We start from the raw sequence: 19,630 nt of genomic DNA on the forward strand, positions 1-19,630 counted from the left end.
AGACTGAGTTAGGATTGTTGAAGTTACCAAAGGTAAAAAAAAAAAAAAATGCTGGAGCGGAATTATTCCCACAGTGGGGTATGCAATCATGGTGGGTAATGGGTCTGGATTTTAGATTGGAGCACGACCTCGACTATCCAAGGAAGTATGGAAAATCTTTAAGAAGCTTCACCTACCTCCAACCCAATCTTTGAGTTAAATTGAGTTACTCCTCAAAGTCCCTCAAAGATACCCACTTTGGAACTAGCATCCTAATGCTAGTCCAAGAAAAGAATAGAATGGATGTGTGTTACAAATGCTTTGACTAGGGCTCATTGTTGTCCTAGGACATGTTGCCTAATCAACATAACAAGGCATTTCAAGAGCCAACATTTCACCCTTAGAAACATGGGCTTCTGATTCCACCAGGCCTCAGCCTAAAAACCCCACAACTCTTCACCCCCACATTGGTTAGGCCACTACCCACCATGAAGACCATTCCCTCATTCTCCTGCATAAAAGGCCTAAAAGGGCTCATTTTATGATCCAACAACCCTAAACCTCTTATCCAATAAAAGCACTGTCCCACTAGGTCTGCTGCTAGACCCATCAAAACTTATCTAACCTCTCAACCCAATTTAAATCTTCAAACTCTGACATACACTATCTGCATGGCTATACTCCAGTCCCGCTAAGGATCTCACATTAAACGGCTACATACAAATAAGAAAAAATGTGTATATATTTGTGTACAAGACACACACTGGAACCATGCGCGCGCACACACACACAACCTCAGTAGTGGCAAAGGGTAGGGAGATTTCAGGTGCAAGTCCCAATGGGGACAAAAAATTTACCGATCAAAAAAATAAAAAATAAAAGATAAAAACAGCAAAAAGATTTTTTAAAAAAGAAAAAGGAAAAAAGAGGCTGTTAGTTGAAACACATGCAATTGCTGATAAGCAAGAAAACCCAAATCAAATACCAAAGCAATTGACATCATATGTAAGAGGAATGCATTCCATGTACCTTTTTCCTATATCCTTTGTCCTTTTTTTTCCTAATCAGAAAAAGAAGATATTTATGCATTGAATGGTAAAAATAAAAAAAGGACGAGCAATTCTTTAAGATGTACAATTGCCAATCAGAAAGTAAACAAGTATCCTGCTGCACAAAAAAACTAGAACTATCTGCACAAACAAAAGACAGAAAAGCAATGTATACACACTATTGAAACTCTATACACTCGATGGGGAAGAAAGTCTCCAACAACAGAGACCAAGTGCTTTACTCCTTGCTTGGTTAACTAGTCTACAACTTGATTAGCTAAACGAGGAACCCAAGAAAAGGAGCATCCCACCTTGCTAGCAACATCTAGAATTTTGCAAATCCAATTGTCAAACTTCTCTGAGTCTTTCTCCCTATTAGACACCGGGGATATTACAATAGCAGAATCTCATTCTATCATTAAACTATAGGCACAAAGCTTTAGCCTGTAGCAAGCCCTCTAATAATGCTAATATTTCTGCATCAATAGCTAAACCCATGGCTGCAAGTTTAGAGTATACTCTCAGTACTGTAGTTGAATGATCTCTGATCACACTTCCTATACCTAATCTGTCCAAGATTACCCAAAAACACCCCATCAAAGTTTGACTTTATTGAACCTATAAGACGAGGTAACCAATCAAGCAAAACCTACCTATGTGATCTCTTTAAGTATCAAACATTCTACCAATCTAACAATAGAAAATTGAAAGGAATATCAACAAAAGGTTCATTGATTACGGACTAAAGAGAAGAGAAAAAGTAAATCAAATCCCAAATAGCATACACAGGTCTCCTATCCTCAAATATCCTGGCATTTTTCTCCAACCATAAAAACCATATCAAAGATAAGATAGCCACTTGTCAAAGAACTTTCCCTCCTGGTAGACTGCCAATCCCCTTAAAAGAAACTCCCAAAATCTTTGTTACACCTAGAAGACACCTAATCAATCATGGCAATAGGGAACAATATATGTATCTATGCCAAAGTTCCAGTAATATGGGGTAATGAAGAAAAAGATTATCAGTCAATTTACTACTCTCCAAACACATAAAACATTGGTCTGGACTGAGAACTTTGTAGGGTCTCCTGAATTTGAACAAGTTATTGGTATTAACCTTCTTATTAGCCACAAGTCATGCAATAACCTTAAATGGAGCTTTTAAATTCTAAGAGAGGTCAAGATAGGAGAACTGAAAGAGCTTTAAAAAATGAACTCACTGAAAAAAGTCCTGAGGGTATCAATGGTCAAACCCTTTCATCTAGGAAGGAAGGTGAGAGGTACATGTGTAATAAGGAAGAAAGAAGGCAAGTTAGATCCTCAAAAAGGTTTCAACGGAAATCAAAATTCCAAGATGGATAGATAAAGAACAAAAGTAGAACAAAGGAAATAGAAAAGCTTCTACTTGTTACAACCTTGAAAAGATTTGGAAACTAAAGTTTAAGAACTGATCACCTAACCAAATATCCTTCTAAAAGCAGATTTTTATACTATCGGTTTTCTTTTTATCATCAGAAGCAGCATTATATTAAAAGTAAATAAAAGTACATGAGAAGGATGAGGAGTCATCCCCAAAGTTACAAAAGCTGAACAAAAAAAGTTAAAATCACCACAATATGAGGAGACCTAGCTAACCAATAAGGATGACATTTTTTATACTATCCCACACTAAGAAATTGGAAAAATTAGAGAAATCATTGAAAACTTGAGCAATAGCTTTCCAAGAACAACGGTGTGACCACCAAAAAAATGGTGTTGGAATGAGTGCAGCCCATAAATACTTAAAATGACCCTATACTATAAAGCATTGCTCTCCCTCGGAAACCTCCACAACCACTAACCTCAAGGTGATCCTCCTTAACCCCAAACCTCCATCCCCTTTCGATTTGCACACATATTCCCAACCAATGAGGTGGTCTCTCTTCCCTTTACTAAATCCTAACCAAAGAAAGTCTTGTTTCAATTTCTCAATCCTAGCAGCCACTTCAACTAAGATCTTTAAAACAAAAAGGTCTTTTTCAATCCATTTAACCAACAAGAAATCCAATCTAACATTGGGTCCCAAAATGAAACAGCTCTAGGGTTCTCCCCCCAACCGCCCACCCAAAGGGAGACCTAAGTAGGACTTTCCATTCTAAGAGGGAAGCTAAATCATGAATAAAGTCCTCTATGACTTTAATACCTGCCAATGAGCCTTTTTCTACATTGATCTTGAGGCCTAACATGCATTGAAAGACCATTAAGATGAACTTAAGGTTTTGCAATTCACTGGGCTAGCTCCAGCAAAAATATTGTATCATTTGCAAACTAAAGGTGAGACACCTTGTCCTGTCTTTACTCACTAAAAAGCCTTCCAATAAACCATGATCCTTAACTCTCAGTACTATCCCACTCAACACATCAACAACAATGATGAAAGCAAAGGGAAGAGAGAGCTGTCATACCTTAAACCTCTAGATGCTTTAATCCTACACTTAACACACCTATTCACTAAAATAGAAAAACTAGTTGATGTTAAAACCCTTGAATCCACACCCTTCATTTTAGACTAAAACCTTTCCTCCCTAACACATGATCTAAGAAACCCCAATCTGCAGAGTCACAAGTCTTTTCAAAATCTATCTTGAAAACAATTCCCAAATTACCGAAACTACTTTTATCTATCACTTCATTTGCCACTAAGACTCCATCAAGGATGTGCCTACCGTTAACAAAAGAACCTTGAGACAAGTGAATGGTATCATGCAAAGCCCCTCATATGCAATGAGATAACACTTTATCTATGTCCTTATAAAGACTAGTAATCAAACTAAAAGGTCTAAAATCAAAGACTTTAGATGTTTGAGTTCGAAACTAGTGCAATGAAAGTGACATTAGTGCTCTTATTTATGACCTCACTATTGCAAAATTTTGAGAAAACCTTCAACATAACCTCCTTGATTATGTCCCAACATTCTTGAGAAAAAGCTATGTTAAAAGTAAACCATCAAGGCCTAGATTTTTTTCCTTATCCATTTGAAAAACTACTCCTTGAATTTCCTCCCTTATAAAAAGACTCTAGCCATCTACGACTTTCCTCAAAAACTAGGAACCACTCTAACCCATCTATCCTCTAAAAGATTCCTTATATGATTTGTTGTATAGTATCCTAAATAATTCAAGATCTCTTCTATTACACCTTGTTGGACTCTAGTAAAACCTTATCTTTAGGCACCAAAGACTTGATATACTTCTTTTTCCTTCTACCATTTACTACACTATGGAAATACTTGGAATTGTATTCTCCTTCCTTAACCAATTTTTCCCTAGCTCTATATCCCTAATGTACCTCTTCCCTCAACAACAATTCCTTAAGTTCAATCTTTTTTGCACCCCTCAATGCTACTAATTCCCATATCAAAGCATCCTCCCTCTCACAAGAATCTACCATGGCAATGTCTCTTAAAATAGCATCCTTTCTTTATTATCCCCAAAAATGGCCTTATTCCAAGTTTCTAGTTTTTCTTTGATAAATTGCAACTTTGGCATGAATATGACTCGCCTAACATTCAACTAGTGTATCTCTCCACCAAGATCCAACATTATCCTTAAAATCAGCGTGGGACAACCACATATTCTCAAATCTAAAAGGAATCAAGCCTCACTTAAAAGGATTAGTGTCCAAAACAATCAAGCAATAATCAGAAATAGGTTAAGGTAAGGTCACTAGAAGGCTATAGGGTGATTCATTCTTCTTTTTCAAAATTTCATCCAGTGTCATGGCCCATGCTACGACACAAGACACATGCCATGACATGTGTCACAACCCATGCTATAGAAAATAAATATCTTTTTGAAATTTTCATTAGAAATAATTTATCATTAAAAGGTTATTACCATTCAAGACAAACAATAGTTTAGCAAATGTCTAAAGAAAATGCTATTTGGTATAATTAAATCCAATCCTATCCTATCATATTCAAACTGTAAAGCCAATTATGAATTGTTTTACAAAAAACAAGAACAACATCTTATGCAATTGTTTTTATTTTTTTTTACATACCATCCATCACATGTTCCATTGTTTTGATAGGTTTTTTCCTATATTGTATTTCTAACTAGAAATAGTCTAGAATTCTCAATCTAACTCTCATAAATCGTGCCATCAAGGTGAGTGAAATCTGATCTAGAGCAACAACTTTACTGGAGGTAAGATTCCGAAATACCTCTCCATTCCAAGCTTTTAGGTCTCATTTTACGACTTTAAGCTTGGCTACTAGGATATGGCTGAATAAACCCCTGACATTGTAACACTCCCACTATTTGAGCTTGACCATTTTGTAAAAAAACTTAGTGTTCTTATCACCCTCTCTTAGCCATAGCTCTCTTAATTTTTGCCTCCACAAGACTTCTGCCCACTTTTTAAACTCCTCCACTATCTCCCTCCTAGCCTCATTTTCCTCATGTGAAAGAACATCTTCCCTTTCCTTAGAATCCGAGAAACCAATCTAATTTAGAGCAACAACTTCATTGGTGGCAACATTCCCAAATACTTCTCTATTCCAAGCTTTTAGATCCTGTTTAGGACTTTAAGCTTGCCTACTACGATATGGTTGAACGAACCCCTAACACTGTATCACTCCCACCAATTTCTAAACAGGTCTTTGAACCCATCCACTTTCAAACAAGTATTTTACTCTATATGTATATATAGATAGACAGATAAATATATAGACATATATGCAAACAATATATACAAAAATGCCATCAAAAAAAGGGAGGCGCGTCCTATGTACACAAGGGTTATAAAAGAGGAACAACCCAAACAAAAAAGAAGCAACACCTAAAAAAAAAAAAAACCATTATCCACAGTTGAGATGATCAATAAAATCCACCATAGGACTATACTCCCTCCCCAACATGCCTTTAGACCACTCCAAAAGAGACTTAATGGGGATCTCTTTCAGCTTTTGGCCATGGATGTGAAGGTACTCGCCATCAAGGATTCTTCTATTTCTTTCATCCCACACACAACAAAAAAAGCAAAGGGAAGCCATGCTCCAAACCTTCCTCCATCTTTTATCTAAACCCTTCACCTTCCAAACCAAAAGGAGTTCTTTCACAGAATTTGGAAACACCTACCATAGTCTAAAAAGCGTTAATTACATGTCTCACAACTTTCTAGCTCTACCACGAGGAATACGGATGTAATTTGTTGATTCCTCACTGACTTTGTAAAGATTACATCAGTTGGTCATTGACCATCTCTCCTTATAAGGACAACAATGATTAGGATCCATCCCCACAATGCCTCCCAAAAAAGAGGTTAAAAAAAATAAAACCTTTTCAAACGGACACAAGTGTCTCAGATTTCTAGGCAGGGAATAGAACATGATTTTTAGCAAGTAAGGCGTTACAAAAAGATCCCTCTATCTCTATTTATTAGCACACAAGAAATAGTTATCAATCTAGTTTTCATTTCTATCTTACAACCACAAAACTAAGGAACTTTTAAGGTTCAAAACTAATAATATGCTGCTCAGCTTGAACTCCAAGTGCCAGAAGCAAGAATTTTGAACAATTCTCCATATGAAAGGGTAAATTTTATCATAAAATGTCGCTTAAAAAAAGTGAAAACATAGAAAAAGTGTTTATAAATAAACTAGGACCATTCTTCAACACATATTAAACATACAGATAAATGGGGCATTTTTCTGTATGGAAGTTTAGAAAAAGTATATGAAATTTACCAGGCAATGTCCAAATGTCCCACCCCCAAGTGCAATTTCATATGACTGCTCAAGAGCCTCATCTATTAACACTTGCTTTTTTGATAAGCTCACCATGCCTTCATTGATCACAGTCTCAAGATCCAAAGAAAGCAGCTGAAAGAATTTTATAAATTCCTCTTTAATCAAAAGTATAAGAAAACAACCAAAAGCCACACAAAACAAAGCATTGTGCTATAATCATAGTTATTAAAAACTTACAATACACAATACGATACAACGATACAATAATTTTTTTATGAAAATCGATACATATCACAATCTATCTTATTTTAAAGCATATCTTACGATACAAATACGATACATGATACGATACATGATATTATGATACAACAATACATACATCTTCAACAATTTTCCATAATTTTGTGAAAAAATCAATTTTTTTTTTTGTTAAAATAATTTATTATATTAACTATTTAAAATATAGTAAAAGATTAAAAACTGATCATAAAAAGGAGAAATAGGTAAAATAATTTTATATGTGTTGAAATAATGCCAAAGTTAGGACTTTAATTTAGGAATAAAAAAGGAGAGATCATTTAGGATATTTCCTTATGATTTAGTTTCCTAATTTTAGGAGAGAATTAAGCTAGATTGATTGTTTCTTATTCAGTCATTTGTGTATATATATGTGTATGGTGTGTACCGATTCATTATCAATAAAGGAGTTCAGAAATTCTTCATGGTATCAGAGCCAGTTTTCTGAAACCCTAATCCCTTCTGGCCACCTCTTATTCAGGCCATCACTCATTCCGGCCAAATCTTTCTGGCCATATCTCAATCCGATCATCTCTCTCTCTCTCTCTCTCATTCCGGCCATCAGTCCCTGTTCTCAGAGCCAAGGGAGAAAACACTTTCCAGTCAGTCGAATAGTCGTCAGAAAACACTCACCGCCGGCAACTTTTCCGGCGAACTTTCCGGCGACGGTTTTTTTTTCTACACCGCAAGGAGCGCCTGGAGGAGATCTCCAATTTGTCCCAAAGCACCGGAACCAGAAACCCATCCACGCGCCGCCCACGCGCGTTTTTCCGGCCGGCGACTGCATCTCACGCGCCGGCGCGTGAGGGCGCGTGAGCCACTTTCCGGCGACGCGCTTCCTCCTCCAGGCTCGCCTGACGCCGACCAGCCACCCTTCCTACCTGTTTGTGCAATCCGAGCCCTGCACGTGCCTCTTTTGGGGTTCTTTTGCTTCCGCGGGCCCTCTGATCAGATTTTCCGGCGTCCTTCGGCTATTTTTTCTCAACTCCAGTCCCTGCACGTGCCTTGAAAAGTGTTCTTCTACCTTTCCGGTCCATGACAAAATACGGAATGGCATCATCACAAGTATCCAGCGTCACGTCACCAGAATCAGGGGGCAGATCTGAAATTCCAAACCTTGGTGGCAATGATTCCTCTCCTATTCTCATCACAGGACACAAATTAAATGGCCATAACTATTTACAGTGGTCACAATCTGTGTTGCTGTTCATTTGCGGTAAAGGAAAGGATGAGTACCTCACTGGAGAAGCAGTCATGCCAGAAACTACAGAACCGGGTTTCAGGAAGTGGAAGATTGAAAACAGCATGATCATGTCATGGCTTATCAATTCCATGAACAATGACATAGGCGAAAATTTCTTGCTGTTTGGGACTGCAAAGGACATATGGGATGCAGCCAAAGAAACTTACTCAAGTTCTGAAAATACTTCAGAACTGTTTCAGGTTGAATCAGCTCTACATGACTTCCGCCAAGGAGAGCAGTCAGTTACTCAGTATTACAACACACTCACAAGGTATTGGCAGCAACTTGACTTATTTGAGACTCACTCATGGAAATGTTCGGATGATGCAGCAACATACAGGCAAATTGTGGAACAAAAGAGACTGTTCAAGTTCTTCCTAGGACTAAACAGGGAATTGGATGATGTTAGAGGCCGAATCATGGGCATTAAACCCCTGCCAAGTCTCAGGGAGGCTTTTTCAGAGGTTAGACGTGAATAAAGTAGAAAGAAAGTGATGATGGGATCAAAAGAGCAACCTACCCCAACATTGGATGCCTCTGCCCTTGCGGCTCGGTCATTTAATAGTAGTGGTGGAGATCGTCAGAAACGGGATAGGCCTTGGTGTGATTATTGTAAGAAACCAGGCCATTATAAGGAGACTTGCTGGAAGCTTCATGGCAAACCTGCTGATTGGAAACCAAAGCCACGGTTTGACAGAGATGGCAGAGCACACGTGGCTGCCAACTCTGAGAGCACCTCTGTTCCCGAGCCGAGTCCATTCAACAAAGAGCAGATGGAGATGCTACAGAAATTATTAAGCCAAGTTGGCAGTGGCAGTACTACCGGTGTAGCCTTCACTGCTAATCGAGGAGGAATGAGGCCGTGGATAGTAGACACAGGTGCTTCTGATCACATGACAGGAGATGCTGCCATTCTTCAAAATTACAAGCCAAGTAATGGTCATTCATCCGTCCATATTGCTGATGGTTCAAAGTCAAAAATTGCCGGGACAGGTTCTATAAAACTTACTAAAGACTTATATCTTGACTCTGTCCTCCATGTTCCAAACTTGGATTGCAATCTTTTGTCCATTAGCAAATTGGCTCATGATCTCCAATGTGTTACTAAATTCTATCCAAACTTGTGTGTTTTTCAGGACTTGAAATCGGGGAAGATGATTGGCAGTGCTGAACTGTGTTCCGGGCTCTACCTCCTTTCATGTGGCCAATTCTCCAACCAAGTCTCTCAAGCAAGTTGCGTACAGTCTCAGAGTATGTCAGAGTCTTTCAATTCTGTGTCAAATTCTAAGGTCAATAAAGATAGTGAGATTATAATGTTACACTATCACCTTGGTCATCCTAGCTTTGTTTACCTTGCAAAATTGTTTCCCAGATTATTTATCAATAAAAATCCAGCATCTTATCACTGTGAAATTTGTCAGTTTGCAAAGCATACTCGAACAGTATATCCTCAAATCCCATACAAACCTTCGACTGTTTTCTCTCTAGTACATAGTGATGTGTGGGGTCCCTCCCGGATAAAAAATATTTCTGGCACTCGATGGTTTGTGACATTCGTTGATGATCATACTCGGGTAACATGGGTTTTCCTTATGAAAGAAAAGTCAGAGGTCGGGCACATTTTTCAAACCTTCAATCGTATGGTTCAAAATCAATTCAATTCCAAAATACAAGTCCTCAAGTCAGATAATGCAAAGGAATACTTTACTAGTAGTCTCAGTACTTATCTTCAAAATCATGGCATTATCCACATAAGTTCTTGCGTTGACACCCCACAACAAAATGGGGTGGCCGAACGCAAGAATAGACATCTCTTGGAGGTTGCCCGGTGCCTTATGTTTTCCTCTAATGTTCCAAACTATTTCTGGGGGGAAGCTATTCTCACAGCTACCTATTTGATTAACCGTATGCCATCCAGAGTGCTTACCTTTCAATCCCCACGTCAACTTTTCTTAAAACAGTTTCCTCACACCCATGCCGCCTCTTCTGATTTACCACTCAAAGTATTTGGTTGTACGGCATTCGTTCATGTGTATCCTCAAAATCGTAGCAAATTTGCTCCTCGAGCAAATAAGTGCATTTTTCTAGGGTATTCTCCAACCCAAAAAGGGTACAAATGCTATTCTCCAACCAACAAAAGATTTTACACCACCATGGACGTCTCTTTCTTTGAACATGTCTTCTTCTATCCCAAATCTCATGTTCAGGGGGAGAGCATGAATGAACATCAAGTTTGGGAGTCTTTTCTTGATGGTGTACCTTCTTTTCACTCAGAGTCACCAAATCCTTCCCAATTCGCGCCCACTGAGTTGTCCACACCCATGCCGCCATCAGTTCAGCCAGCCCAGCACACAAATGTTCCTTCTCCCGTGACCATCCAGTCTCCCATGCCTATTCAACCTATAGCCCCACAACTTGCTAATGAGAACTTACAAGTTTACATCAGGAGGAGGAAAAGACAGGAATTAGAGCACGGATCACAGTCAACATGTGGCCAATATATTGACTCCAATTCAAGTCTTCCTGAAGAGAACATAGGTGAGGATAGGGCTGGAGAGGTGTTAATTCCCAGCATTGATGATTCTACTTTGCCAATTGCATTGAGGAAGGGTGTTAGGAGATGTACAGATCATCCAATTGGGAATTATGTTACGTATGAAGGGTTATCACCATCTTACAGAGCATTTGCTACTTCTCTTGATGATACTCAGGTTCCCAACACAATACAAGAGGCATTAAAAATTTCAGAATGGAAGAAGGCAGTACAAGATGAGATTGATGCACTTGAGAAGAATGGGACGTGGACTATCACAGATTTGCCGGTTGGGAAGAGGCCTGTGGGGTGCAAGTGGATTTTCACCATAAAATACAAAGCAGATGGATCAGTCGAAAGATTCAAGGCTCGTTTGGTAGCTAGAGGGTTTACACAATCCTATGGGATAGACTATCAGGAGACTTTTGCTCCTGTTGCAAAACTGAACACTATCAGGATCCTTCTCTCATTGGCTGTCAATCAAGATTGGTGCTTGCAACAACTGGACATTAAAAATGCGTTTCTAAATGGGGACCTAGAAGAGGAAGTCTACATGGAAATACCACCTGGTTTCGAAGAAAGTATGGCAAAGAATCAGGTTTGCAAACTCCAAAAATCATTGTACGGCCTTAAACAATCTCCTCGAGCCTGGTTTGATAGATTCACAAAAGCAGTCCTGAAGCTGGGCTACAAACAAGGTCAGGCTGATCATACTCTATTTGTCAAGAAATCTCATGCCGGGAAATTGGCCATATTGATAGTCTATGTCGATGATATTATTCTATCTGGAAATGATATGGGGGAGTTACAGAATTTGAAGAAGTATTTGTCAGAAGAGTTTGAAGTTAAAGACCTTGGAAATTTGAAATATTTCCTTGGTATGGAAGTGGCTAGATCAAGGAAAGGAATCGTAGTCTCTCAAAGAAAATACATACTCGATCTTCTTAAGGAGACCGGTATGCTTGGATGCAAACCAATTGATACTCCTATGGAGAGTCAGAAGAAACTTGGTATCGAGAAAGAAAGTACACCGGTAGACAGGGGGAGATATCAGCAGCTTGTCGGGCGCTTGATTTATCTCTCACACACTCGGCCAGATATTGGCTTTGCAGTGAGTGCTGTAAGTCAATTCATGCACAGCCCCACTGAGGAACACATGGAAGCAGTCTACAGGATTCTTAGATATTTAAAAATGACACCAGGGAAAGGCCTATTCTTCAGAAAGACAGAGAACCGTGACACTGAAGTATACTCAGATGCGGATTGGGCAGGAAACATCATTGACAGGCGGTCCACTTCCGGATATTGTTCTTTTGTCTGGGGAAATCTTGTTACCTGGAGGAGTAAGAAGCAATCAGTTGTAGCCAGAAGTAGTGCAGAAGCTGAGTACAGAGCTCTTGCACAGGGAATCTGTGAAGGGATTTGGATAAAAAGGGTTCTTAGTGAACTGGGACAAACGAGTTCATCTCCAATTCTGATGATGTGTGATAATCAGGCAGCTATAAGCATAGCAAAGAACCCCGTGCATCATGACAGGACCAAGCATGTTGAGATTGACAGACACTTTATCACAAAGAAGGTGACTAGTGAGACGGTCAAATTAAACTATGTTCCTACCAAGCACCAAACCGCAGACATCCTCACCAAAGCTTTACCTAGGCCTAACTTCGAAGACTTAACTTGCAAGCTGGGATTATATGATATATATTCTCCAGCTTGAGGGGGAGTGTTGAAATAATGCCAAAGTTAGGACTTTAATTTAGGAATAAAAAAGGAGAGATCATTTAGGATATTTCCTTATGATTTAGTTTCCTAATTTTAGGAGAGAATTAAGCTAGATTGATTGTTTCTTATTCAGTCATTTGTGTATATATATGTGTATGGTGTGTACCGATTCATTATCAATAAAGGAGTTCAGAAATTCTTCAATATGAAAAGTTGCATTCTTATTGTCATATGTTATATTAGAAGTTAAGTTTATTTTTACAATGAATATTGGAAAATTTTCATTTGAATGGTTTGAATGTTGACCATGAAAATGATGGTGATTAGTGAATAAAAATTTTTACTTAATGAATTAGTTTTTTTTTTAATTTCTTTTTTGGTGGAAAAGGAATGATGACAAACAGGAAAAGCTAAAACTTTGAAAATGACACATAAAGGCACATGCACATACACACACACGCATATATCAATTAGCAACACAATAAATGCATATACCTAGTTAGAATTTGGAACTAACAATCATAGCCAAAAATTGAAAAAGTTTATTTTTGTGGATTATGTGATGAATCTATATGTTAAAGTTATATTTTGTTAATTTGAACTTGTCAAAACATTAACATTCAATGTTTTCATATTATATGATATAGATTAACTCTTTAGATCCTACTATCTTCCATAAAATTGGATATATATTACTCTATACTTCATACTTTTACTAGATATTCACATGTACATATTTTTCTATTTATTTTTCTCTATACAAAAAAGCTTATTATACACGATACAATACGCAATATGGAAAAATAGGAAAATGATACATGATACGTTTTACGAGTTAACAACTATGGCTATAATTGGAATTAATATCTGTTTAGTACAACATCAATGCAATCTAGCAGTATGTGATTAGATACTGCTAAGGGCTAGGAAATAATCCAATATCTGGAAAATATATATATATATATATATATATATAGAGAGAGAGAGAGAGAGAGAGATCAAATTCACTTAGTTTTCATCTCTATTTAAAATGGGAACAAAATAAGAGAAGCATTGAAGCTTGGAAGGATTTCTTATCCAAAAAAAAAGGTTATTCAGATGATTACAGATTTAATTTCATGAAGATAAGTTAGTCAAAAATACAAACATTCTAACCATCACAAAAAAAATATGTAAAATTTTGGACAAAGTTTAGAGCGCTTCAAAAAGTGAAACAAAACTTGCTTAGAATATAAAGTAGATCCAATGAATTAATCACACTAGAAATGAATCCACTCTTATGGCTTTATGGATTTCCAAATACCAAGCAAGTCAATTGGAAACTATATCTAAACCAACGGCAAAATTCTTACTTGTATGGATTTTTGGACAAATTTGAATATTTGATTCCATAATTCTCATGATGCTATTCTTGTTAAACTACCAAGTACCACAAAATCTAAACTTTTCAGTATTATCAGCCACCAATCTATGTCAAGCTAACTAACAATTAGCACCCCATTTGACATGCACTGACAAATGGAGAAATACCATATTGAACTACCTATTTAAACCAAAAGCTTAAACTTTTAGGTAACAAGTCAACTCTATATATCAAACCAGATAACACTTAAACAATTACAACTAACTAATAAAATAAAAAACAACCAATTCCTTCCTCAAAATCTAACCAGAAACATTTGAAAATATAACTTAACTGATAGCACAATCTTGAGATGCATTGAATTTATGTCATAATAAAAATTTTGTGCCGTATTTCTCATGATATTATTGTTTAATTACCAACTAATCCCCAAAGCTTAAACTTTTACATAATGGCAAAGAAACATGTCTCATGGAAGTTAACACTCAATATCCCACTTCACATTTGGCAACAAATAGAGGAACGTCATATTAAACTAACAATTAACCCAAAACCCTAACCTTTTAAGTAATGAGCCAACACCCTATATCAAGCCAAATAATGCAACAACTCCTACTAATAAGTCAAAAACAAAACCGAAATACCCCAAAAAAATAAAAAATACCCGTTCAAACAGGAAGGAATTTAATCTGACATCATACTCAATATTCAGAATTTCAAACCCTTCAACCCGCTACTAAAAGTCTTAGAGTTCTCAATGCCCACTGATTCCCCATCTTCTACATACCCTAAATTCTTGTTCATATTGAGTTTTTACCATATCCAAATCATCAATGTCATAATTCTCACAATTGGGTTACTATTAAACCACCACCTAATCCAAAAGTTTAAGCTTTAGGTAATGGTCACAAACAATTAAGTTTAACAAACGGAGTCACATTTGGCAACAAATGGAGGAATCAGTGGAAGAATATCATATTAAACAACCAATTAATTCAAAAGTCTATGGACTTTTTAAGTAATGGACAGTCATACACATCAAGCCTGCCAACACTTAACAATTTTAACTAAAAATATAACCACAAAAGAAACCAAAACATTTGAAATTACCTGCTCAAACAACGATGGATTCAACCCAACATTATACTATATATTCAAATCCTTGAACATCATACTTAAATTCATGTTAACTTACTCATTACTAAGACAAGCAAGGATTTAGGTAATGAGGCAATATTGTATATCAAGCCAAATAACCACAAAACAACCAATTCCATGCTCAAACTGTAAACCAAACCGTTTGAAATTTACCTGGTCAAACAAGGAGGGATTCAACCCAACATCAAACTCAAGATTCATGTCGTTCAACCCACTGCTAAAAGCCTTACTATTCTCAAGACCCCACCTCCACAAATCCCCATCCTCAACATATTCAAACACCCTCCTGACCCTCTCAAACTCCCCGGCAACGTCCAGGAGCCCCTCCTCCACCGCCCTCTGCTTGAAATAATCAAAAGCAATGGTGGCCCCACTTCTCCCGACATCAATGACTTTGAGGGCATTGGAGGGATTCCAACTCTGGAGCAGTTGCAGAGCAGTCTTGTGGTGGTCAAGGACAGTGACTTGGGGGACGTTGGGGGAGACTTGGGGCAGGAAATCGGGAGGACCCGCAAAGTCAAGAAGGTAGAGGTGGGAGATTTGGGGGAGAGGGAGATGGTGGGTGGAGACGGGGGAGTAGACTCTGTTGGGGAAGAAGAGGGTGGGGGTGGAGGTGGCTCTCAGGTAGAGGTGGGCGGCCAGGGCTGCGAATGCGCCGTCTGGACACGGGTAGTGGTAGAGCACCGCCGCTGCATTTGGGAGGTGGGACATGGCTGGGAAACCAACACCAACAAAGTGTGATGTAACTCTGGGACAAAGAGTCCGTGGACTCGACCGTACTTTCGCATCCTGTTACATGGTGATGAAAAAACATACAACTGCCTGGATTTTATGAAAGGAAAATATATTTGATAAAAAGAAAAAAAATTATATATATATATATATATATATTAATAAGATAGAAATTAATTATAATCCTTGAAAATACTTATATTTAAAAAAAAAAGTGTAATATAATATATATATATAATGGGTATGGAAGACATTATATATGAAAAATAAAGAATAAATCATCGATCAAAAATTTATTAAAGTGACTCCTTACAAGAAGGAAATGGAATCATAATCAATATTGTGGGGAGCTTCCCTCCATGTGTTCTTCCTAAACTAAAGACCCTTTGGCCGATTAGGGCAAACATATAACCCGTATGGAATCACTCCATTTGGATCAAGATAAGCATCGTCTAGCACTAGAAGTGAGAAGTTTTCCTCTTCCACAATGTCAGATGGATTGGACAGACCAAGTCGGCTGACCTTTCAGACGAGCTCACAAATGCCAGATGGAATGGATATACCAAGTTGGTTGGACTTTTCAAACGAGCTCATAATGCCAGACGGTATGGATAGACCAAGCCGATTGGACCTTTCAAACGGGCAAATCAATCTAATCAAGTCCTCAAGATTTTTTACATGCGTGGTTAACCACACCTAATGTCTGAGTGACAAGTTAGACATCCGATGTCTAAGCGACAGACTAGACGTCATTTACACCCAAAAGTCAATGTCAATCAATTGTTACACACAATCCCAGACATTGGCAACTAAATGGACAGTCAGCTACATGGTTCGAGATTTTGGCACAATAGTCAGCAAATGGCACCAATCAGCAATCCTTACTTGATGTGATTGCTCAATCCACACAGTAGTGACAACATTGACTCTCCTATTAAGGCTTGATTTCCGCCTTAAGGGCAATTGCTATAATGACAGTGTCATCAACTCTATATAAACCCCTCAAGAAGTACAAAAAGGTACACACTCATTCTCTCCCATAAAAATAGTTAGAGTTATCCTCAGTGATTTCTAACTTAAGCTTTAGAGGGATGTGCTTGAACCACCTGTCCGGACATCCTTCTGTGTAGGAAAGAAGTTCGCTTGATGCCAGTGAAGTTGGACAGACCTGAATCCAGTTGACTCGACACCAACATTAGTGTCGTTTGTGAGAACAACTAAGGATGTTAACACCTTCCAGAAGCCAATCATCAGCTATGGGTAGCGAAGACTACTTTGTCTGGCGTGAAAGGATGGAGAGACACCAACGAGGGAATGATCGGAAGATGTAGTCTCTATTCCGCCAAATGAAGCAACTCAAACAAGAGAATGAAGATTTGCGGGAATAAATGTCAACATCAAGCCCCTCTCAAAGTCAACACCCTCAAAGCCAACAAACAACCTCAAAACGAACTAATGAGGTATCTTTCCTCGGGAACACAGAGTTCTCCTTTGGCAGCTACACGAGACGATCTGAGGAGGAGGTTTTGCCAGCTCACTAAACATAGTTGGACGAAGGCGTCAACTCTACCCGGACATTAATGAAGAGGAGACACGACAGAAGGTCGCGTTTGTCAAATGCGATGTGAGCTCGATTGAGACCTCAAGCACCAAGCGTGGATGGGCAACCATGCATATCAAAAACCTTGAAGGTTCGTCATGGTCCCCTAGCTACAGTAGTTATGTCGAGATGACCCTCTCAACCTCCAAAGCAATAGCAAGTTGGGCCCCTGGTGATTCGAGTTCCTCTCGACTTTGTCTACCGATGGTTGGATAACATGCTCTCCACACCATTCGACCCTCATATTATTAGCTATGAGCCATCTAGGGGATTCATAATGCCAAAATTCACCATGTACAATGGAACAAGCGATCTGTTTGATCACATCATGCACTTCAGGCGGCTCATGACCCTCGATATAGGGAATGATGCACTATTGTGCAAGGTCTTTCCTGTCAACCTACACGACCAAGCTCTTTCTTGGTTCCATTATCTCCCGTAGAATTCCGTGAACACTTTCTAAGATATATTGGAAGCCTTATGGGCCACTACTTATATTTCACTCACCATAAGCAGAACATAAGCACCTTGTAGAACATTAAGTTGTAGGAAAACAAGTCACTCAGAGACTTCATGAAGCGGTTAGAGTAAGTTGTACTCCAAGTGGAGTCCTGCAGTATGGATGTCATCTTGCAGATCTTCAAGTGAAGCATCGACCTAGACACGACATTTTTTTAGTCTCTCGCAAATAAGCTACCTACAATGATGGATGACCTATTCAAGCGAGTAGACAAATACTCCATGCTCGAAGACGATGTTCGGGCAACTGCTTAGCAAGTCTTAGTCACCAATTGTCAAACCAAGGACAATGAGGCAGGAAGTTCTAAGCCCTCAAACCAATCGAGGCAAGCTAGCAAGAGGCAATAGTAGAATCATACGAGACTGACCATCCTCAATATCCCAAATGAGATACTCATCCCGATGATCCGCGATCTGTTAGACTTCAAATGGCCAGAGTCGATCAAGATAGATCCAGCTAGATGGGAGCGGAACAAAAGGTGCTCCTATCATAAGGATCACAACCATACCACCGAGCAATGCAAGAGTCCCCATTACTTGGTGGAGAAACTAATCAAAGCTGGGCACCTAAAACATTATGTCCGCATAACTAGCAGGCAAAAAGAGACATCACAAGAGCTAGCCGTCCAAGCCCCTACTTCTCTAGTAGTTCCTAGAGTTGTCATCAACTACATACATGGAGACCCCGTAAACGATAGACACAATTCTAAGAGGCAAAGGTGAAGGTTGCTCCATGCAACCTCTGTAAAAGAGTGGGTTAACTCCATTCAACACAACTTTTCGGAAGAGAGTGTACGCCCCATTGATGGCACAATTACCTTCCCTTCAGTAGGTGCTAACCGAGTATTACAACTGCATGAAGATGCCTTAGTCCCAACACTAAGGGTAGGCGGATTCAACGTGAGAAGGGTTCTAGTTGATCCGGGTAGCTCAGCTAACCTCTTGCAAATGTCAGCCTACAAGTAGATAGGTTACTCACCATCAGCCCTAGAGAACCTAGGGTGTTTGTTGTTCAGGTTTAATGAAGCTACGACGACTTCTCTAGGTGACATTGTGTTGCTCGTCTAAGTTGGCCTAGTCACCCTAAATGTACAATTCTCAGTGGTCGACGATTTGTTCCCATATAATGCTATTATGGGACGTGCATGGCTTCATAAAATGAAAGTCATTCCCTTTACCTACCATCAGATGGTGAGCTACCTCATGGAGGAGGGACAAGTCGATCTCCTTGGCAGTCAGCTAGTCGCGTGCCAATGTTATCAGGTGGCACTAGATTTCGGACATCCTGCTAGCAAGGAGGTAAGTTCTGAATCATCAAATACAATGGAGCAATAATAGTTACTGAGCTCTGCGGAGAAAGATCTATCTATAGTTGATCCACTCCAGCCACTATGTCTCTCACATAGCACAAATCAAATCACTTATACTAGCTCCCTGCTTACACAGGACGAAATGAAACTACTAGGAAGTGTGCTTTAGCGAAACAAGGACATCTTCACCAGGACTCACTCAAATATGCCACATCTATCTATGACCTCTCTTAAACTTAATGTCATGCCCTCATCGCATCCTGTCCGGAAAGAGGTCAGACGTTTTCATCCAAACAGGCAGAAAATCATCCAAGTAGAAATTAACAAACTATTGGCAGTCGGATTTATCAAAGAAGTTAAATGTCTGGACTGGTTGACAAATGTGGTGGT

The 19,630-nt window shown here is 38.8% G+C and overlaps 1 protein-coding gene across 4 annotated transcripts in view; it reads right to left on the minus strand.

Annotated features, from left to right (window-relative positions):
* Positions 1 to 15,901, minus strand: part of LOC100240946 (uncharacterized) — a 28,516-nt gene extending 12,615 nt beyond the window's left edge. For 2 of the 4 annotated variants that reach the window (XM_019226315.2, XM_010665631.3), the window contains exons 1-2: positions 15,233 to 15,888; positions 6,758 to 6,892 (exon numbers count right to left, since the gene is read on the minus strand). In XM_019226315.2, the coding sequence (XP_019081860.1) occupies positions 6,758 to 6,892; positions 15,233 to 15,790 (693 nt within the window). In that variant the 5' untranslated portion in view covers positions 15,791 to 15,888. Of the gene's footprint in view, positions 1 to 6,757; positions 6,893 to 15,232 lie in introns of all 4 variants that reach the window. The other 2 variants (XM_002271300.5, XM_010665630.3) reach the window with 2 other exon arrangements.
* Positions 15,902 to 19,630: the final 3,729 nt, after the last annotated feature.

The sequence above is a fragment of the Vitis vinifera genome, chromosome 17 (assembly GCF_030704535.1).
Source record: "Vitis vinifera cultivar Pinot Noir 40024 chromosome 17, ASM3070453v1".
In the NCBI taxonomy this organism is placed as follows: domain Eukaryota; kingdom Viridiplantae; phylum Streptophyta; class Magnoliopsida; order Vitales; family Vitaceae; genus Vitis; species Vitis vinifera.